The sequence below is a fragment of the Acinonyx jubatus genome, chromosome C1, assembly GCF_027475565.1.
Source record: "Acinonyx jubatus isolate Ajub_Pintada_27869175 chromosome C1, VMU_Ajub_asm_v1.0, whole genome shotgun sequence".
Classification (NCBI taxonomy): Eukaryota; Metazoa; Chordata; class Mammalia; order Carnivora; family Felidae; genus Acinonyx; species Acinonyx jubatus.
Window position 1 is genome coordinate 99,475,098 of NC_069381.1, and position 23,780 is coordinate 99,498,877.

At 39.4% G+C, this 23,780-nt stretch overlaps 1 protein-coding gene across 1 annotated transcript in view; it reads right to left on the bottom strand.

The window, feature by feature from the left end:
• Positions 1–23,780, bottom strand: part of SPAG17 (sperm associated antigen 17) — a 231,586-nt gene that overhangs the window by 126,390 nt on the left and 81,416 nt on the right. Inside the window, exons 8-15 of the mRNA XM_015076178.3 lie at positions 19,969–20,130; positions 18,748–18,820; positions 18,430–18,542; positions 7,519–7,656; positions 7,317–7,430; positions 6,368–6,518; positions 2,908–3,135; positions 2,594–2,812 (exon numbers count right to left, since the gene is read on the bottom strand). Of these exons, the coding sequence (XP_014931664.2) occupies positions 2,594–2,812; positions 2,908–3,135; positions 6,368–6,518; positions 7,317–7,430; positions 7,519–7,656; positions 18,430–18,542; positions 18,748–18,820; positions 19,969–20,130 (1,198 nt within the window). The remainder of the gene's footprint in view (positions 1–2,593; positions 2,813–2,907; positions 3,136–6,367; positions 6,519–7,316; positions 7,431–7,518; positions 7,657–18,429; positions 18,543–18,747; positions 18,821–19,968; positions 20,131–23,780) is intronic.

Sequence of the window (23,780 nt, forward strand, 5' to 3'; positions counted from 1 at the left end):
ATTTTATCTATCTATTTATTTTTATTTGAGAGAGATAAAGAGAGCACAAACTGGGGGGGAGGGGCAGAGAGAGAGAGAGAGAGAGAGAAAATCTTCATGCTCAGCATGAAGCCCAATGTGCGGTCCAATCCTGTGACCCTGGGATAATGACCTGAGTTGAAATCAAGAGTTGGACACTCAACTGACTAAGCCACCCAGGCACCCTGGAGGATTTTTAATTATTGATTTAATTTATTTAAACAATTACAACACTATTTCTTCTTGAGTCACTGTTGGTAAGATATACTTTTCTAGTCATTTGCTCATTTCATTCTTATATTTAGTGGAATAAATTTGCTCATATCCTCTTATTATCTTTTATATTTCTGTAGGATCAGAAAAAAGTGTGTTTCTTTATTCCTATTGATTTTTATTCCTGTTATTATTATTTATGCTTACTTTCTATGTGATCAGCCTTTTCTAAAAAAAATAATTTATCAATTTTAAAAGTCTTTTCAAAGAACCACACTGTTATATTATTTGTTCTTCCTTGTTACATCTATATTTTATATCTTAATAATGTACTCTTATTTTATTTTCTTCCTTTTACTTTATTTGGATTTATTTTGTTCATCTTTAACAACTTGAGGCTGATGTTTGGCTAATTAATTTTTAGCTTTCTTTTTAAAAATGTATTCCTTTAAAGCTGTGAACTTCTCTCTGAGTATCCCTTGCTTTAGAAATCTTGCATTATAGAAATCTTAATATTCAGTATTTCCATTACTATTCAACTTGAAATATTTCTTAATTTCTATTGTGACTTTTTCACTGAGTGAGGTGTTTTGCAGAAGTGTATTTCTTAATTTGGAAATTTTAGGTATTTTCCCGTTATTTTTTTTGTAACTAATGTCCACCATAATTTCACTGTGGTATGAGAATATACTCTGTAGTTTTGATCCTGTGAAAATTTGCTGATACCTGTTCTATTGCCCAGCATACAGTTAATATTTTTAAGATAAGCATACCTGTGACCCTTAAGAAGCTATAGTATTATGGAAACTTAATACAGACGTATGAATAATTGTAATAAGTAGTAGGAAATGATCATTAATGCTATAAAGGGAGCACAGATTAACTGTAACCACAGGAATGCTAAGGGATTCATTTCTAGCTGGACACATCTAACAAGGCTTCATGGAGGTGCCACTGAAACCTAATTGTAATAAAAAAGAAAGCTCTAGGCAAAGGGTATTGTGGAGGAAAGACACAGATTGAAAACAGCAGGCTGTGTAGAGGAAATAGAGCCTAATTCTGTTTGGCCAGAGCATGGGATAAGTAAGCAAAAGGGAAAAAGTGGAAAAGATTTTGGAAAAGTAATTTGGTACGACTGGAGACGCATGGTACAGCAGGCCAAAGAATTAGGTTCTATTAGTAGGGAGCCATTGAATGTTGTAAGCAGGAAACTAACAGCTGTATTTTAAGTGATTAATCTGACAGCTATGTATAACATTGCTCAGTAAATTTAGCCTAATAGTCTCCTATGCTTCTATACTTCCTAATATAACATTTATGATGCTATATTCTAATTTTTTTAATGTGTTTTTTTTTGTGTTTTGTTTTGTTTTGTTTCGTTTTGAGAGAGAGAAAGACAGAGCATGAGCAGGGGAGAAGCAGAGACCGAGGGAGACACAGAATCTGAAGCAGGCTCCAGGCTCTGACCTGTCAGCACAGAGCCTGATGCGGGGCTCAAACTCATGAACTGTGAGATCATGACCTGAACCCATGACCTGAGCCAAAGTCGGATGCTTAACTGACTGAGCCACCCAGGTGCCCCTATGATGCTATATTTTAGAATAAGAGTCATTACCTGAGCTATAAGGAGGAGAGAAAGGGAATCAGTGTTCTTCACTGAGCATTGATTTTGTACCAAGCTCTGTAGTAGGCAGTTCACTATCTTATTGCAGGTAGTTTTAAAATAATTTTTCATATAATCACAATAACCCTATGAAATACTAATGAGGAAAGTTTAATTACGTTCACCTCACTATATTTACTCAGGTAAGAGTGCACTAACAGGCTTTAGGATATTTTAAAAACAAGGGTTGGAATAACAAGGACTCACTCAGTAGCAAAGTTTAATTAACCAAATACCTTAGATGTTAAATAGTTTTTCAATTGAAACAGGGGGGCATTTAAATTTAGATAATGTTTCTTTTTTAAATTTTAAATTTATTTACTTGAATTCAAGTTCATTAACATACAGCGTAGTATTGATTTTCAGAAGTAGAATCCAATGATTCATCACTTATAGGTAACACCCAAGGCTCATCCCAACATGTGCCCTCCTTAGTGCCCATCACCCATTTAGCCCATCCCCCCACCCAATACCCCTCCAGCAACTACCAGTTTGTTCTCTGTATTTAAGCGTCTCTTATGGTTTGCCCGCCTCTTTGTTTTAGTCTTATTTTTCCTTCCCTTCGCCTACATTCATATGTTGTGTTTCTTAAACTCCACATATGAGTGATAATGTTTCTTGAATCATATTTTGGATTAATACATTCTATAACAGTGTCTACACACACACACACACACACACACACACACGATTACTCACCTGACAGCGCAGACTGGCACTGAGTCCTCAAGCTGGTCTCCTGCTCTGACAGCTCTATATTTTCATAGTCTAAGGGTTCCTTGCTGTTTGGGTCAGACTGCTTCATTTTGTTAGAACCAGACCGACTAGGGTCTGAAGGTTCTTTACTGACCTCATCCTCTTGCACCAACATTGACCAATTCTGATCCACAAATAAAATTCTGTCTTTGGCTTCAGTATCTAGTCAGTTTAAAGAGACTCCATCAGACACAATGCTAGAAAAATCAACAATCATAAAACAGAAGAATGCTTTTGGTTCCCTCCACGCACTGTACCTGTTTGGTGTTTGGCCTCTTGAGTATTCATTTTCATGATGTATTTCTGCCTTATCTGTTTAGCAAATCTGGCAGGGTTGTCCCACGGTATGTTGGACATCTCAGAATCTGTTCCATACATCATGTCAGAAGGCATTAGTATGCCTTCTTCATTAACCTCAGAGAGTTTCAGGCTCTCAAAAGTAAACACTTTGAAGGCTCGTTCTACTTCATTCCAGCTCAAGACTTCTGCAAGAAAGCAAGAACTATATTCTGCTAGGAATGCTCTTATTACCACATGGTACAGGGCTGACAGAGGGGCGCCCAGAGGGTCTGTCCACCGCAATGACAAGGCAGTCATATCATGATGGGTGTTGACCTGACTTTAAACATGGGCTCCACAGTTCTGCAACAAATGTCAATAGTGCTTAATAATAAGAAAGCTGCACAATCAAGGTATAATCTATTAGGATAATGTTCACAAACTGCTTCATAGCTTAATCAGCATTAGGTGTATTAGTATTAATTCACATGGATTCTCCAGGGTACCATATTGATTGAATATGTTTAAAACTTATGATTTGTAAGCAAAAGCACCTTTGCCACTGTTATAATTTGAAACAAACTACTCACTTGTGTCTAACTGTTACATTCACTAGGTTTTACTGACACTTAGGTCTCAGAAAAGGCCTTTTTTCAGCCACTTGAACTGGTGGGTGAAAATAATAATTGCACTTCAAAGGTTATCAGCTTTCAATTGGCCCTATCCATTTGTGCTTTTTTTTAAATTTTTTTCTTAATGTTTTTATTGATTTTTGAGACAGGAAGAGACAGAGCATGAGCAGGGAAGGGGCAGAGAGACAGGGAGACACAGAATCGGAAGCAGGCTCCAGGCTCTGAGCCACCAGCACAGAGCCCGATGCGAGGCTTGAACTCACAGACTGTGAGATCATGACCTGAGCCGAAGTCGGACGCTCAACCGACTGAGCCACCCAGGCGCCCCTCCATTTGTGCTTTTATTCTCTTACAGTATTTAGTTCATCCATCCACTTACTCACTCACTTACCTGCTCACTCATTTTGTTTTCTAAGTATTAGGCTTTGTCATAGATGCCTCAGATTCAAAGAAAAGATTTGGTTCTTGCACTTTAGAAGTTCAAACTAGAGGGGTATGAGGTAGGTATTAGCAAATAACCATGGGATGCAATGAGGAAAAGTAAAATGATAGTGGCAGATCAATGATTCTGGGGTAACCTCCGCTTTTTCTCCAATAGAACTAAGGGCATGTGTTTTTGGAAAAATCATGAGGAAATTCAGAAGAGAAACAGGGAAAGGGGAAAAGTTACAGAACTAAGGAAGATTTGCTCATTCATTCATTTTGCAAATATCTTTTGAGCACATATTAGTGGGCAAGGAGTATAGTAAAAGCTGTGACCACAGCAGTAAACTAAGCAGTGAACTCCTGGTCTTATGGAGTATCCATTTTGGTGACTGGAAACAGGGTAAACAGAGAAGTGTATACCATATCAGAGATGATAAGAAGGATAAAGCCAGATGAGGGGATAAAAAGTGACAGCGATTGGGGAGGGGTTTTATATATATATATATATATATATATATATATATATATATATATATATGGTAGAGAAGTGGAAGAGCAAGTTCTGTGAATATCTATCTGAGAGAAAAAGTGATAGACGCAGGAGAAAGAGTAAGTGCAAAGACCCTGAGGCAGTGGGGTGACCAACATGTTCAAGGAATCACAAATCACAGTGAGGCCAACGTAGATAGAATGGAACAGTGAGAGCTTGACAGGTGATGAGCTCAAAATATGGATGGCAGAAGAATCTAGATTCTACTTTGAGTGACACGGGTGGCCACTCGAGAATTTTGAGTTAAAGAGGCACATGGTCTGACTACCGTTTTAGAAGGATGATTCCAGTTATTGCATGAAGCAAAGGCTAGGTAAAAAGGTGAAAGGCTGTAGACCAACTGGAAAACTATTGAAATAGCCCAAGCGAGAGGCAATGGTGGACTGGGCTGGCATCACTGAGGGATGCGGTGGGATTGGTTGTGGGGCATAAGAAAAAAAGAGGAATCAGAAATGACTTGCAAGGTTGTGGAAGAAAATAGTTGCCATTTACTGAAATAAAGAAGACTGTGAAGGGAGAAATTTTGGGCAGTCAAGAGTTCGGTTTTGGATCTGGTAAGTATGAAGTGCTGAAGGAGGGAAGAGAAGAGGAGAAGCAAGGGTTTGGGATGAAACCCATAAGTGGGATGTGTGTGAAGTTGCAATGGTGGCAACAGACACAGGAATTCTACGCTGCATGTAGGACGAGGTAGAGAGAGAATGGAGGCAGAAGAGGAGGTGAGGTGTGGCAGCACACAGACAAAGGACAGATATTCTCAGGAACATCAGGAAGAGAGTGATTATGTCAACAATGGTCTCCACATGCCCAGGCCAGCAGGCTATCCCCTGCTTTTCCATGAAGAGACGGCATGACAGTATTCAAGAGATTTTGGTTTTTTCTCTGTTATTAGGCTTACTTAAAAGTTAAAGAAGAAATCGAGATGAAAATATTTCATGATTTGCTTAAGGGGAGAAACTGAGGTGCTTTTTCTCTTCTCTGGGTCAAATGCTTTCTTGTCCAATAAAGGTGTCTATGCCATTTCATATTCCTTTTTCTTTTTTTTTTTTTAATATTTTTTAATGTTTATTTAGTTTTGAGAGAGACAGAAACAGAATGTGAGTGGGTTGGGGCAGAGGGAGAGGGAGACACAGAATCCGAAGCAGGCTCCAGGCTCCGAGCTGTCAGCACAGAGCCCGACGCGGGGTTCGAACTCACAAGCTGTGAGATCATGACCTGAGCCGAAGTCGGACACTCAACTGACTGAGCCATCCAGGAGCCCCTCATATTCCTTCTTATAAGTAGGAATCTATCTCCAGATTGCCTCAAGTGGAAATAAAGATTTTTAGGGAAATGACTGTATCTCAAATCTCAGTGAACTCTGCAATGAGAAGCTGATTTTAGATTCTCCAAATTACCTCCAAGAGCATAAAATGGCCCCTCCCCTTGCGAGAGGAGGTGAACCTGAATGGACACACTCTCAGCACCACACCGCCAGGGGGCTCCCTACTCAGTGCTTTAACCTCAGATAGAGATCACCATGTCTTCTCCAATGATGCCAAGGAGGGGGACACAGGGTGGCGAGCGGGGAGAAGGAAGAAAGGAGCAGGTTATTCTTGTCATGGAAACACGATGGAAAGAAAACCCAGTGTATCAAATTGAAGAATGTTATGCATCACAGCTATCACGCTATCGCTAATAACATTATCCAAGGTAAGAAAATCAAAATACCCACCTCAGTCTCTGAAAGGTCTTTAAGTAATCAAAATACTTTTTGCAAATAGGAGTGTAATCTTAAGAAGCACATATGACCATAAATGAATGAGTTCAAGCTAAGACAAAGAACGTACTCACCATTTGTACAGAAGTGCATGAGCTCATGAATTGTAGCTAGACGCTTAGTGCTGTTCCATGGCGGGGGCAGAGGGAATTTAAGGAATTCCCACAGTGGCAACTTGGACTGCATCTCCTGCTCAATTTGAACTGGGTCAAAATTCTTTTGGTCCTGATGAAAAAGCGCAACATGACAGAAGACATTAGAGTAAGCTGTCAAGTGCCTTATGCATATGGAGAAGGCAAAACCTGATACCTTTGCTCTCATTATTTGGGAACAGGGGAAATCAATGGTAATTGGGGAAGACAAAGTGTTGGTATTTTGCTGAAGGTCAGAAAAGCTCGTTCTCACTTTGCCAGAGGTTCCTGGTGCACAGAAATGATGGATTCTTCACTCGCTGTGACAAACTGCCAAAGTCTCATATATATTCATCTCTCCCTTCTGGGATTCTTCTTTGGCCTTCACTAGTTTTTCACATTAGTAAGATATTTAAAGCCAGTAACTAGAAGGTTTTAATGCGAATTTGGTGTACTCAAATCAGTTTTTTAAAACGTTTACATATTTGAGAGAGAGACAGAATGCAAGTGGGGCAGAGGCAGAGAGAGAGAGAGAGAGAGAGAGAGAGAGAATCCTACGCAGGCTCCCCACTGTCAGTGCAGAGCCTGATGCAGGGCTCAAACTCATGAACTGCGAGATCATGACCTGAGCTGAAGTCAGACACTTAACCGACTAAGCCATCCAGGTGCCCCAGTGTACTCACAATCAATTTAATGGCTAATTGGACCCTTATAATTAGGCACGTTTTCTTCGCTCCTTTATGTGTCTCTATTTTCAGAGGTCTCACTTTGCAAGCCCTTTGAATGTTACTTTTAATTAGCATTGGTAAAACTAACTGCAATTTCTTCAACTGAATAATTACAAATGGGTTTTCTTGCATGCCTTCTCCTCTGGGTAATCCAGTTTTATTACCTTCAGTGCGTACTTCTTGTGGGCATGTGCATCATGATAGTTCAATAGGAGAGGGCCTTTGGGCACTGCTCTGCTTTCATGTTCTTCTTCGGATAAGAATATTTCATGGAGATTCTATTCAAATTGAAATACATTGACTTAAAAAGAGAATCTGTACTTTTTCAAAGCATGCAAACTCTTTGGATATGTCATGCCATCTGACCTTTTGCTCCCTCTCCGTGAGACAGAGAGAGGGCAGGATGGACACAATATGAGCGGCGATTCTGTGGTCCAACCCATCTGTTCTGGGAGGTGGCTGCACCAGACTGGGTGGGACAAGGTCTTCTTCAGTTGCCACAACCTGTTAAAATGAACAGGTGGGAGGATTCAGTTTACGGATACAGTAAAAACAAGGCGGTTCCTACCAGTAAAGTACAGTGATGACACAAGGTGGCAATGTAACTACCAGTGGTTACCAAAACAAAAGGGAAAGTGTTTATAATCCAGGCGCAAGAGTAGATATAATTTTAATGTATGTATTAAAATAGATACAATGAAACGTAAATGGTAAATAGGAAAATTTACTATGGCAGGAGTCAAAATAACCATATAAGAATTTTTTTGTTTCTTAATGATTTGCTCTTTCTCTTAAAGCACTCAAAACTGCTCACATACCCTTTGGGTTCGAGAAGTATTTATTGAGTGCCTATGATATGTCAAGCAGTGTACGGGGCAGCTTCTCAGCCATTATCTCATTTAAGCACCACAGCAACATTGTGGAGTAGGTATTTTCTTCATTTTACAGAGGAAGAGCTAGGGTGAGTGAAGTTAGTGACTGGTGCAAGCCCAAGGCCACTGAGTGGGAAGAACTGGGTTCAAATCAAGTCCTCATTCCTTCTTCAAGATAATGACAGATGGTGAGATCAGTCAAGGGTAATAGTCTCCTTTATATGGGGAAACTGAGGTCTAGAAAGATTAAATGGCCTGTTCAATTTTACATGGTAAACAAAAGGAGTTGAAATGTAATCAAGGTAGGCACCTAAATTACAACTTTTCGTGTCACCTTAAATCCTGCAATCATCCTCTGTGATTTCACATCCTTTTATACAGTTTCTCTATCTTGGAAATTAAGGCATTTGAATTAGACAGTTACTTGTTGTGGGTTCTGTTTTGTGCAATGGAGAATGTTTAGCCGTATCCCTGGCCTGTACCCATTCGATGCCAGTAGCATCCCCTGTAATGGTGATAACCCAAATATCTCCAGACAAATGTCCCCTAGGAGGCAAAATCAGCCGCTGCTGAAAACCACTGCTATAGATGGATAACAAAATAGCCTCATATCCATCACCTTTTGTCAACTCCTTACTTTCAAAAGAGCCACTCATGTCTCCACTTTCTACCTTCGATTGTCTCTTGGACCCGCTCCAATCACAAAAGACCACTCAAAACCATTCTACCTCTGAAATGTCAACCTCTAATACTCTGTCTTGGAAAATTCTATCCCATTCCTCTTATATTTCACCTTTTTGCCATCCCATTGTTAAGTATTTTTTTCAATCAACATGTATTATGATTGGGTGCCTTCCTGTGTGAGGAATTGAGGTCATCTGCTGGTGCCTGAAATATGGCAGGTGGTTAATACATGTTTGTTGCTTTGGATTGAGTTGAATAAAATAAGAAAGACTAAGATAAATAAAATGATGATACTGCAAGTTCTAGAGGGCTTTTCAGCTTTTACAAATTTATTAATATAATAAAACTACTGGTCTTCCAGAAACATAATGGGGTAATGAAAGGCAACTGTGAGTGTGCTTATCTAAGCAGTCAACATACATAAAATGTATCTTGGAGGTAAACGATGATGGAATCTGAGAAGGACTTTAAAATAAACATTTGAATATTCAGAAGGGTATAGGGATATGTTACATCCATGCACTAAGGACAATAACAAGCAGTTGTAAAAAGAAATTGGAGAATTTATAAATTAAAAACATTTACCCTCGAGAAAAAGCTTCAGTAGCAGACTGGACTCCACTGAAGAATGAATTAGTTGGAAGTGAAGCTGGAATTTCCCAAGAAGATAAAATTTATAGAAAATTTAAAAGACAAGGAGGAAAAACCAGAAGTTCCAACATCCATCTAATAAATGGATAAACTAATAGAAACAATAATATTTGAGGATATATGTATTTATTTATCAAATGTTTTATTTACTTTTGAGGTGGGGGAGGGGCAGAGAGAGGGAGACAGAGAATCCCAAGCAGGATCCATGCCATCGGTGCAGAGCCTGACACAGGGCTCCATCTCACAATGATCATGACCTGAGCCGAAATCCAGAGTCAGATGCTCAACCAACTCAGCCACCTAGATACCCCGAGGATAGATTTAATTCAGCAAATACATATTCAGTGTCTGCTGTGGGTTAGATGTGGTTATTGTGTGCTGGGCATATGGCGGTGAACAAGATTAGAGTTAGGTCCCTGCTTGCATGGAGCTTATATTCTAGTGAGGGGAGGTAGGTAAGACACAAAGCAGGTAAGTTATTTTAAGAAGAGCAGTTGTTGATAAGAGGATTAAACAAAGTGATGTGGTAACAAGCACTCTGTGTTGTCAGGGGATTCCTTTAGATCAGGTGGTGGGAGAAAGACTATGGAATGTCATTTCCACTGGGGAGTGAATGATAAGGAATATCCACCCTTTTGCAGACATGAGGGTCAAAAACTTTCTAGGAAGAGGAGTTGGAGTGAAAAGCTAAGGTGGAATTAAATAGTGTATTTGACGAAAGCCCAGAAAGCCTATGTGGATGATGAGGGGGGTGTGTAGTGGGGGTGGGGGCAGGAGATGAGATGACAGATCAGGCCGGAACCGTGTTTTTAGGGCTTTATGGGCCAGTGTAAGGAGTTTTTTATATTATTCAGAATGTAACGGGAAACCAGATTATACTCCTTTAGAGCATTAGTGACAACGATAAAACAAACAAAGCCATACCTGGACATACCTTGTGTTATGAATTATAAAGAGAAAACTCTAATAGCTGCCAGAAAGAAAAAACAGATTACCTACAAAGAAAACGTATCTGACTGACATCAGATTTATAAACAACATTAGAAGAAAGAAGACAAAAAGCGAAGCCATCAAAATACTTTTCCACTCAGATTGACTGGGTTTAAAAGCAATTTCTGACACTGACCACTGGACAAGTTACTTAACCTTTTTATGCCTCAGTTTCCTCATCTGTAAAATGGGGAACAAAAATAGTTTCTGCTTCATAAGGTTGTTCTAAGGATTAAATGAGTTAATTTATAACAACTCTTTTCAAATACATCTAGAAAACTCACAAGAATTGACCACATATATCAGGTCACATAGGAAGTTCAGGAAATTAAAAAACATTTTTTTAAGACGCAGACCATCTTTACGGCCCATAACACAATAAAATTCGGAACTGACAGTAAACAATGGAAAATAAAAGATTTAGAACTGAATAGATTGAAAGCATCAAGATACAGCCAAAGAAATACTCAAAGGAAATGTGTGGCTTTACGTAAAGCAAAAAGCCTGAAAATAAATGAAATAAGCTTTGAATTCAAATGAAATACAAAATAAAGAAAGTAGAAAGAAGGAAATAATAAAGATAAATGAAAAAATTAATTAAACAAAAAGTAAAATGAAAGTTGGTCAATGAAACAAAATGCTAGTACTTTGAAAAGACCAATACAATAGATATACCACTGACAACCATGATCAAGAAGACAGAAGAGTAAAATAAATAACATCAGTCATAGAAAAGGAACATAACCAGATGCAAAGGAAACTTTAAAATGTGTGTAAGTGAACAAAGAACTTTATGTGATATTAAAAACGCAAATAAAATGGGGATGTTTATTAAAAAACACTAATGATCAAAATTGGCCTGAAAAAGAGAAAAACCTGATTAAACCTACAAGTACAAAAGAAATTTTAAAGACAAAGACCATTAACCACGTGTCTACCTCCCCTTTCTCATTCATTAAAATAACACTAGACACAGGAGGGAGGGGCCAAGATGGCAGAGCAGCATGGAAGGTTTTTGCTTCTCTCTTCACTGAACAGAAGCTAGATCTATACCAAATCATCTTGCACAACTAGAAAACTAATCTGAGGATTTACAAAACAATCTGCATAACCTGAACCAGAGAACTAGGCACGTATGCAGCGCAGAGAGGTGAACTGGGGGAGAGAGAAGCCGCGGAGGGTAAGGAGCTGTTTTTGCTTGTGGAGAGAACAGCAGACAAGGGGAGAGTATAGGAAAAGCACTCCCCCCTAAAGCAGCTGGAGAGAAAGAGAAAGAGTGGAAACACCCATAAGGGACTTAACAAGAAAGGGAGAAAGGAGAAAGGAAAGGGTTTCAATACCATTAGGACTCTATAAACAGGGGATCCCAGAGTCTGAAACTCCTCAGCTCCATACCTAGCAGTACTCTGGTGGGAAGGGCGAATCCCCAGGAGAAGACAGCAAGGTCCCAGGGGTCCTTGGGCCACACGGGGAGAGGTGGGTCCCCTGCTGGGAGGACATTTGGTAGAGGCAGTGTGGCAAAGGTTCCAGTGGACCCTGGAGAACAGCCATGTTTGCTGATGTTGGAACAAGGACATTAAGGGGCAGTGAAGCCTGGGGCTACACAATCATGTGAACTTCTTCTGGGTCGGGCTGGCACCCAGTGGCAGTCTCTGGGCATCTACAGCAGTGCAGTCGCAGGAACGTTCCTGGGGATGGCTGGCACCTGGCCATTGCTTGGGGAGACCCTCCTCCAGAGGGGTGGAGTAGGTCAAAGCCATAGGGCCCTCAGAAGTGAGGGGTTTGGAAACACAGCTGCATCTGAGATAAAACTTGGGAGGGAGATGCTACCTGGCAGGCTGATGGCTTGGTTGCAGATGGTGTAGAAGCAGGGAGTGGACGGAAGCCAAAGACAAAGCAGGGGTGCTTGATTGCCAGTGGGCGAGAGCACATAATTCTGATACCAGAGACTTGGTAGTTGGGTGATGCCATTTTCACCTCTCCTGTACATGCACATACAGGCATACTCATCCATAATGATCCACCCCATTAAGCTAAGCAGCGCCATCTAGTGGAGAATTGAGCTGTTACACCAAGCCCTGTCCAACTGTGCCAACTACCCTCTGGAGAAACACCACAAGTCTCTCCGCCTGCTAAGTTTATGGGTTATAAAGTGCTTCATAGTTTGACTTCTGGGGGAACATGGATGTAACTTCAATTGTATTTCATTCTGTTCGCTGGTCCATCTATTCAAATTTTTTCTTTTTCTTTTCTTATTCTTGAATATAGAAAGAGAAAAAATTATTTTTATTTTCCGTTTTTATAAAAGATTTTTCTTTAATTTTTTCTACTATATATTTTAGTTTTTATAATATTTTTAAAATTGTAATTTACTTTCATCATTTCATTTTATCTATTTTATTGTATTCATTTTATAAAATTTTCAAACATTTTTTTTTCCCTTTTCTTTTCTTTCCTTTTTTTCTCTATTCTATCAAGCTTCTTTCAACAACCAGACCAAAACACACCTAGGATCTAGCATCCTTTATTTGATTTTTTGTTTTTAATTTTTTAATTTTTAATTTTCAATAAAGTAAATTAATTCTTTAAATGTTAAAAATAATTTAATAAAATAATTAATACTTTTCTTCCTCCAAAATGACAAAATAAAAGTATTCACCCCAAAATAAAGAATAGGAAGAAATGACAGCCAGGGATTTAATCAACACAGATACAAGCAAGATGTCTGAACCAGAATTTAGAATCATGATAATAAGAATACTAGCTGGGGTTGAAAAAAACATAGAATCTCTTTTTGCAGAGATTTTAAAAAAAGTAAAATCTAGTCAGGACGAAATTAAAAATGCTATAACTGAGATGCAATCTCAAATGGATGCCATGGCAGCAAGGATGGATGAAACAGAGCAGTGAGTCAGCGATACAGAGGACAAACTTATGGAGAATAATGAATCAGAAAAAAAAAAAAAGAGGGAAGCTAAGTCAAAAGAGCACAACAAAAGAATTAGAGAACTCAGTGACTCATTAAAAATGAATAACATCCGAATAATAGGGGTCCCAGAAGATGAAGGAAAGAAAAAAAGAGTAGAAGAGAACTCCCATTCAACTCCCATTCAACAAAAACAAAAACCGACCATCAACAAGGCATATCATAGTCAAATTCACAAAATACACAGACAAGGAAAGAATAATGAAAGCAACAAGAGAAAAAAAGTCCTTAGCCTTGGCAGGCCAGAGGGATGGCAGGATATATTCAGTGTGCTGAATTGGAAAGATATGCAGCCAAGAATTCTTTATCCAGCACAGCTTCATTCAAAATAGAAGGAAAGATAAAAAGTTTCTGAGACAAACAAAAACTAAAGGAGTTTGTGACCACTAAACCAGCCCTGCAAGAAATTTTAAGGGTCACTCAGGGAGAAAAGACCAACAGCAACAAAGAGTAGAAAGGACCAGAGAACACCACCAGAAACTCTACAGGCAACACAATAGCAATAAATTCATATATTTCAGTGTTCACTCTAAACGTCAATGGACTAAATGCGCCAATCAAAAGACATAGGGTAACAGAATGGATAAGAAAACAAGATCCATCTGTACGCTGTTTACAAGAGATCCGTTTTAGACCTAAAGACAACTCCAAATTGAAAGTAAGGGATGGGGAACCATCTATCATGCTAATGGTCATCAAAAGAAAGCCAGAGTAGCCATACTTATATCAGACAATCTAGATTTTAAAATAAAGACTATAACAAGAGGTGACGAAGGGCATTATGTCATAATTAAGGGGTATATCCATCAAGAAGACCTTATAATTGTAAACATTTATGCCCCCAACGTTAAACACCCAAATATATAAATCAATTAATCACAAACATATAGAAACTCATTGATAATAATACCATAATATTAGGGGACTTCAACACCCCACTTATGTCAAGGGACAGATCATCTAAACAGAAAATCAACAAGGACACAATGACTTTGAACAACACACTGCATTGGATGGACTTAACAGATGTATTCAGAACATTTCATCTTAAAGCAGCAGGATACACATTCTTCTTAAGTGCACATGGAACTCTCCCCAGAATAGATCACATACTGGGATACAAATCAGCCTTCAAAAAGTACAAGAAGACTGAGATCATACTGTGCGTATTTTCAGACCACAACGCTACAAAACTTGAAATCAACCACAAGAAAAAATTGGGAAAGACAACAAATACTTGAAGACTAAATAACATCCTACTAAAGAATGAATGGGCTAAGCAAGAAATCAAAGAGGAAATTAAAAAGTACATGGAAACCAATGAAAATGATAACACCACAGCCCAAAATTTCTGGATGCAGCAAAGGTGGTCATAAGAGGGAAGTATATAGCAATCCAGGCCTTCCTAAAGAAGGAAGAAAGGTCTCAGATACACAACATAACCTTACACCTTAAAGAGCTGGAAAAAGAACAGCAAATAAAACCCAAAACTATTAGAAGACAGGAAATAATAAAGATTAGAGCAGAAATCAATGCTATCGAAATTAAAACAAAACAAACAGTATAACAGATCAAGGAAAACAGGAGCTGGTTCTTTGAAAGAATTAACAAAATTGATAAACTCTAGCCAGTATGATCAAAAAGAAAAAGGAAAGGACCCAAGTAAATAAAATCGAGAATGAAAGAGGAGAGATCACAACCAACACTGCAGAAATACAAACAATAATAAGAGAATATTATGAGCAATTATATGTCAATAAATTGGGCAATCTGGAAGAAATGGAAAAATTCCTAGAAACATGTAAACCACCAAAACTGAAACAAGAAGAAACAGAAAATTTGTACAGACCCATAACCAGTAAAGAAATTGAATTAGTAATCAACAATCTCCCAAAAAACAAGAGTCCAGTGCCGGCGGGCTTTCCAGGGGAACTCTACCAAACATTTAAAGAAGAGTTAACACCTATTCTTTTGAAGTTGTTACAAAAAATAGAAATGGAAGGAGAACTTCCAAACTCATTCTATGAAGCCAGCATTACCTTGATTCCAAAACCAGACAACGACCCCACTAAATAGGAGAACTATAGACCAATTTCCCTGATGAACGTGGATGCAAAAATCCTCAACAAGATACTAGCCAACAGTACATTAAAATAATTAGTCACCATGACCAAGTGGGATTTATACCTGGGATGCAGGGCTGGATCAATATCCACAAAACAATCAATGTGAGACATCACATCAATAAAAGAAAGGACAAGAACCACATGATCCTCTCAATAGATGCAGAGAAAGCATTTGACAAAATACAGCATCCTTTCTTGATAAAAACCCTCAAGAAAGTAGGGATAGAAGGATCATACCTCAAGATCATAAAAGCCATATATGAAAGACCCACTGCTAAATCATCTTCAATGGGGAAAAACTGAGAGCTTTCCCCCTAAGGTCGGGAGCACCACAGGGATGTCCACTTTCACCACTGTTATCCAACATAGTATTGGAAGTCCTAGCGTCAGCAACCAAAGGAATAAAAGCATCCAAATCAGCAAGGTCAAACTTACACTCTTTGCAGATGACAGGAAATTCTATAGGGAAAACCCAAAAGATTCCACCAAAAAACTGCTAGAACTGATCCATGAATTCAGCAAAGTTGCAGGATATAAAACCAATGCAGAGAAATCAGTTGCATTTCTATACACCAATTATGAAGCAACAAAAAGAGAAGTCAAGGAAGCTATCCCGTTTACAATTGCAGCCAAACCCATAAAATATCTAGGAATAAACTTAACCAAAGAGTTGAAAAATCTATTCACAGAAAACTATAGAAAGCTTATGAAAGAAATTAAAGAAGACAAACAAAAAAATGGAGAAATATTCCATGCTCACAGATTGGAAGAACAAATATTGTTAAAATGTCAATACTACCCAAAGCAATCTACATATTCAATGCTATCCCAATCACAACAACACCAGCATTCTTTACAGAGTTGGAACAATCCTAAAATTTGTATGGAACCAGAAAAGACCCCGAATAGTCAAAGCAATCCTGAAAAAGAAAACCAAAGCTGGAGGCATCAGAATCCTGGACTTCAAGATGCACTACAAAGCTGTAATCATCAAGACAGTATGGTTCTGGCACAAAAAAAAACAGACTCTTAGATCAATGGGACACAATAGAGAACCCAGAAGTGGAGCCACAAACGTATGGCCAACTAATCTTTGACAAAGCAGGAAAGAATATCCAAATGAATAAAGACAGTCTCTTCAGCAAATTGTGCTGGGAAAACTGGACAGTGACTTGCAGAAAAGTGAACCTGGACCACTTTCTTATACCATACACAGGAAATAAACTCAAAATGGATGAAAGATCTAAATGTAAGATAGGAAGCCAGCAAAATCCTAGAGGCAGGCAAACACCCCTTTGTCCTTGGCCGCAGCAACTTCTTACTCAACATGTCTCTGGAGGCAAGGGAAACAAAAGCAAAAATGAACTACTGGGGCCTCATCAAGATAAAAACCTTCTGCACAGTAAAGGAAACAATCAGCAACACTTGAAGGCAACCAACAGAATGGGAGAAGATATTTGTAAATGACATATCAGATAAAGGGTTAGTATCCAAAATCTATAAAGAACTTATCAAACTCAACACCCAAAAACCAAATAATCCAGTGAAGAAATGGGAAAAAGACATGAACAGACACTTTTCCAAAGAAGACATCCATATGGCTAACAGATACATGAAAAAAATGCTCAACATCACTCATCATCTGGGAAATACAAATTAAAACCACAATGAGGGGCGCCTGGGTGGCTCAGTTGGTTAAGTGTCTGACTTCAGCTCAGGTCATGATTTCATGCTTCGTGGGTTTGAGCCCTGTGTCGGGCTCCGTGCTGACAGCTCAGAGCCTGGAGCCTGCTTTAGATTCTGTGTCTCCCTCTCTCTCTGCCCCTCCCCAGCTCATGCTCTGTCTCTCTCTCAAAAATAAATAAACATTAAAAAAAAACACAATGAGATACCACCTCACACCAGTCAGAATGGCTAAAATTAACAACTCGGGCAACAACAGATATTGGCAAGGATGTGGAGAAAGAGGATCCCTTTTGCGCTGCAGATGGGAATGCAAACTGGTGCAGCTACTCTGGAAAACAGTATGGAGGTTCCTCAAAGAGTTAGAAATAAAACTACCCTACAACCCAGCAACTGCACTACTAGGTATTTACCCAAGGGATACAGGTGTGCTATTTCAAAGCGGCAGATGCACCCTAATGTTTATAGCAGTGCTATCGACAATAGCCAAAGTATGGAAAGAGCCCAAATGTCCATCGATGGATGAATGGATAAAGATGTGGGATATATATATATATATATATATATATATATATATATGCAATGGAGTATTACTCTGCAATCAAAAAGAATGAAATCTTGCCATTTGCAATTATGTGGATGGAACTGGAGGGTATTATGCTAGGCGAAACTGGTCAGTCCGAGAAAGACAAATATAATATGACTTCGTTCATATGTGGAATTTAAGATACAAAACAGGTGAACATAAGAGAAGGGAAGCAAAAATAATATAAAACAGGGAGGGAGATAAAACATAAGAGACTCTTAAATACAGAGAACAAACTTTGGGTTGTTGGAGGGGTTGTGAGTGAGGGGATGGGCTAAATGGGTAAGGGGCATTAAGGAAGACACTTGTCGGGATGAGCACTGGGTGTTATACATAGGGGATGAGTCACTGGAACCTATTCCTGAAATCATTATTGCACTATACGCTAACTAACTTGGATGTAAATTTAAAAATAAATTTAAAGGTGACAGAAGACACAGATAGTTTCAAGGCCATGTCTGCTGAAACTTCAGGGAATGTTATATAAATTGTTCCAGAATATTGCAAAAGAAAGGATATTAAAACAGATGGTCAAAGCAAACTTTAGTTTTATCTAAAATGTTCTAATCTTTATAAAGGAGAATGCACTCAGGTATTATGTGTGTAGTTTTAAAATAGTTAAAACCCCAAACAAAGAGAGTTGAAGTGACTGACAAGGTGACCCACCTGGGAAAAAAGCCTTGGCGTATATCCACCTACCTGTTCCAGCATACAGTGCAGTATCAGGGGCACAGAAATGAATTCTTCTGGAATTGGATTCAGCAAGTCATTGTAATATCTCATGTCTACTTCAGTTGTGAAGACGAAAGCTTCTGTAAAATATACAATATGTCATTGCTCGCTTAAGATGTGTTCTCCATTTCTTCCATCAAAATTTGATCCATAAATTCAAACTATGACCATGCACTAATAAATGCAGGATGTTTAGGTGGAGGGATGTCTGAAGGCAATATGGAGGCTAGTCAGTATTCCTTAAAGACCCAGCTCACAATGTTGGTTTTCAGGTTTCATACATGCCTGATGGTGGGGCTTGGGGTTCCTCATACTGTGCTTTCTTCTTGCCAGGGGTTGGAGCAACAGGTTGTGGAGCCTAAAAGAAGTGTTCAAAAGAAATGACTGAGGTATCCAGCTGAGAGATTCTTTCGTCAAATGCTGGCGTGATGGGGTCTGATGGGATTCTGAGATTGTATATTTACGTTCACACCACAAAACCATTGGCTAATATTAGGATCAAATGAAAGGGTTTTGTCTGAGGGAGGGAAGAAGTTAATGGTTAATGGACATTTTTCACTTTTCCCTAACAGAGCCCAATGAGCAATTGCCAGGAAAGGGATGGGGAGACAGGGCACTGGTCCCTGGGTGACTCAGAATCATGCCACCCTCCCTTTTAAACTCCGTCAGTGGTCCCCCATAACCTTCAGGGTACAACCCAAACTCTCTAACTCAGCACCAGAGGGCATCCTCCTCCTGTCTCTTTAGTAGGAGTTCGTGTTGTTCTCCATTTTGCACATACTACCTAGGAGCACCTACCAGGTAGTATGGTGGTCCTGGCTTGTGACCTACCCTGTGGTCCTGGCTTGTGAGCTAATACTTCTTTCCTTTGGCCCTATATGTGTGTACATCTTTGCCCCTTTCTTGAGAATACCTTTCCGTCCCTTCCCCCATCAGGCTTTCCTGTAGACAGTTCATACGCAGCCTTCACCCACATCACTTACCCTGCTGGGTGAGGCTTTCCCGACTCCTCCCTCTCCCCTTGCTGCTCCTCTCAAGATCAGATTGGGTGCCATGTTTTAGTGTTTCTACCGCAGCCCGAGCTGTTCTCACAGCACTCATCATGCTCTGTTGAAACCACTGTTAACGTGACTGCCATCCTCCTTAAAAGTCAACCTCAATGAGGAGGACAGGGGATGAGTCTTGGTCATTATTTTAGGTGCTAAATAAACAATGTGATTAACTTATCAATATCCCCCTTTGTTTCAGGTGTTAATTATTGTGCCAGGGGCTAAAAGTGAGTGCAGGTAGTTAGGGAGCTTCATAAAGTCCTGACCACATAGGTGTCCTTTAGACTGTGTTTAGGGAGCTCTCCTTGTTCCCACTCTTACCTCTTAAATCCCAGAAGGCCGTATTTCCTTCCTACAAGTATTTATGCAATTTTTCCTTCATACGTTTTACAAATGTGACAATTAAGTTGTTCAGTTCATCATTCAGCCCGCTGAAGACATTCCAGGATGTGCCTACCTCAGTAACTGACATGGCTTCCAAGAGAGGTTTCTCACTAACCACTTGTGGAATATTTATAAGCTGCATGCTTTCCAAATAGTGTTGGTGTTGCCTCTTCCAATCCAGGGTGTCATACATCAAACAGGCAACATTTTCAAAAATTTCAGTACCCAATTCCAGCTACAGGTGAGAGAATTAATAATAGTTAATTATTAGCTTTATGTTGTTGAAATCGATGTATCGTTTGTTTCTCTCTTAACAACTAAACCAAGCACATCCCCAAACCACTGAATACCAGCCATGGTGAGTGAGTCTTTATTTGTTGAACCCTTCTTGTCCGTCTTGTTCACCATAATGTGGAATGTTCCCTTTGGAGGGCCTTATGTCTAATACTGTAAGAATCTAATTAATGCTTCAACTAAGTGAAAAACACCCTGTTCATCAGTTTCTGTGACATGGCCCATTCTCTGATGTCTCAGTTTCTAAAACACCATATTGGATAGGTAACTTCAATATCTGTTCTGTGCTACCATCAGGGGGAAAAAAACCCTAAGAAATAGATAGTCCACAGTTTCTGTATATAATAGCCATAAGTTTTGTTATTTAGAAAGCAAGCAAGCAAGTAGTAGATCAGATACCCCTATTACCTGGGCTTTCATTTCCAGAACTGGAAAAGCACTGTTATCACTAGGTGTGCCTACCTGAAAACAAAGAAGAATTAAGTGGGCTCATCTTAGCTCTGAGTTACAGAGGTAAGGTAGAATGAGATAACTCCTTGGGGGGCTAGTGAATCACAGTCTGGCGGGAGTCCAGAGAAGTGCTGAGTTCTGCCCATCTTCAAGGCAGAGTTGCCAGTCTGGGATTCACATGCCTACTGTATGACTGAACATTCTTCAGTTAAGCTTCAACATGCTACTCTTTGCCTAAATTCTGGCACAGAAACACAGTTTTTGCTTGTGTTTATAAGAAATATGGTAAGACTTCTGCCTGATGATCCCTTACCTTAACTAGCTAATTCATTTTTAAATAAAACAGCAAATCGCATGCTAAAAGCCAGAAAATTATGTCAGCAACCCAGGTCTTAACTTGAGATGTTGCAGATGTCTTACGTGAGCAGTTAGCACTTCTTGATGGGCATTTATTTGATGTAAAGCTTTCGTTACCTTGGTTCAGCAGAAATACAGCCGACTTGTTTGCAGACAAAGGTACTAATGCTTTCCTTCTTCCAGAGAGGAAGAAGACTCATTGGCTGGCTTCTGCTTTGGATATGAGGCCATTACCAACTTACACATATAGCTGAGTGTGTGACATCATGTGTCCATACCATGTATTTAGTCTATTTCTATGAGAAGTAGATTTATTACTCTTGGGTTTCTCAGGTGATCCAAACTTTAATGTGAACATTGTTCTTCGATATGAAACCTTTCTTTTTGAACCCAAGTCCATTACCAACCCGTTTTCAAGGCTCTCTTTCTCTATCATCCTCAATACTGGGTCATTCAGCCCATACAAATGGTACCTTATAAAGGCATGTTTGGACTCTAAAAAAACTACTGCAATTGGACCCAGACCACAGCTCTGGCATGAAGAAGATATTCAATAAATACTTGCAAACTGATTGATAGGAGATCAGTGTGTCCAGCTGGGCACCCTAGCCATAAGTGGCTCCCTAGACAACCGAATATTTTCATTCCTGACTGTTCCTTTCAAGGCCTGACTAGACATCCTCGGTGTTTACGTTCTAGTTCGGAGGTCAGGAATGTTCTAGTATTTCAACTGAGATGATACTATTTTTTCTAACATGAAAATTTCTGAACTTTAATTGCCATTTAAATTCTCCTACTCTATGTTTTAAAGAAGTAAAATAGTCTGTTCATTTTCTTTAAAAATGGAGGGATTAAAATCTTCTAATGAACAGAAAATTGTGGACACTGGAGGAGGAAGCAGGGTTCTGGGTCTTTTGAAGCTGTGATTAGGTGCCTTGGTGTTTACAACTATGTGCTGAAGATCAATGGAATGTACTCTACCTTGGGTTCAGTACATTTCAGCTCTTCTCAGTCTATGCCTGGAGGGTGAAGAAATCACAAAGAAGAAAGCCCTAACTAGAGCAAGAGTGAAAGACACGTGGTCTGAGGCTGCCTTGGAAGATGCTTCTTACTGCCTCCTCTGAATTATGGCTCAGGAATTATATCTCCAACACCCGATTGAACCAAAAATGTATGCAAGTTCTTGAGAGGTTATGCAGCCAGGATGTGGCCCAGATGACAGGAAGATTATTTCTCCAACATAAATTTGTAGATGTGGGTTTTTGTTAGGCATAGATTTTATGTTCTTAGGAGAAGAAAGGGTCTATTGGAGAGAGAAAGTAGGAAGCTGGCTTTGAGGTGGGGTTTCATGGATATCTAGAGACATAGCTTCTTCCCCAAACATATCTCATACTTGTTGGGTATAATCCAGAATTCCCATAAAATAGGAGGGAATGATCATAGTATTACATTACTTGGAATGCCAACATCTCCAGGGTAGAGAAGCATATTGACCAAATTTGGCATGAAACAGTACAGGACAGAGCGCAGTGGATTCTTTTCTGAACTCAGGTTTAGGAGGCAGAAAAGTGAAAGACAAAACAGGAAAGATGGAAATGTCTAGATGAAGGGGTGGAAAGAGGCCACGCCAAGGGAGTTCGTAGCAACCAGTTTTGCTTAGAACAACTCTGCCTTCAGCCACAGATTCTCTCTAAGGTCAGCTTCATCTCCATATATAGGTCAAGGCTAATATTTATTCTTACAATTGGCAAAGTCTCAGACTTCTGTGTTCTGTTTCTACAATTATGACATTTCCTGCTTTATGTTGACAGTCTTAATCACTCAAGCTGATCTACGCATTGTTACTTATTCCAATCTTGTCCACCCTTCAAAGTGCAGATGTGGGCCTCCCTCCTCAGTGTTTTTTCTTACCATGTGCACATCCATGTCAAGACACTACAGTCAGGGACTCTCACAGTGAGAGATGTTTATGCTCCAACCCATGACCATGGGCAGCCTATCCTTTGACTCGGAAACTGTTCCAGGCTTCAATACTACTCTCCTTTTATACAGTTTTCTTTTTGTTAGCTATCCATACTCACTGTGCACAGACACCCACGGACCCCCTGTATCCTGCTTTGCCCAGCTCCCTTTAGAGCACTCACTTGGTGTGATCACTCCCCAGGACTCTGCTTTCCCTAGGAATTCAGCTCCCTTGATGCTGAAATATATCACCCTGCAGGGAATTCAGCACTTCTGGGCCCCTGTTTGTGGGAACAGGGGGTCGGCCAGAAAGAGACTGGAGAAGTTTTCTGTGATAGGGATGCTTGGATATCTTCCACAACATCCGTGAGAAGTAGTCACTCAACCTTCTTTTTTTTTTTTTAAAACCGTCGTGTATCTAGCCTTTGCTATTACTTTTTGATACATCCCATTTCTTCTTTTTCTAAATTAATCAGAAACAGAGTATATTTCACCTAGCTGAGCACTTGAACACTGCTTCTCTGTTTCATGGTTTTGGTCATGCCTCTGCAAGATCCTCAGTAGCAGGGGCCAGTAAATGCTCTCGGAAAATACTTGTTAATTGTTGGGGTGGGTCCAAGTTATCCCATTAGGATAGACCCTGTTGGCCAAATATATTGAAAATTCACTTTTGGCGATAAAATTAAGGGCTTAGAAGAGCAATGTTTGGAACTGACATATGAAAAAAAGAAAGATAATGTAATTTGAAAAAAACTGTAAAATTTACCATTTTCACAATTAACACACCATATATTGAGATTCTACTGCCAAGAACACTGTTAA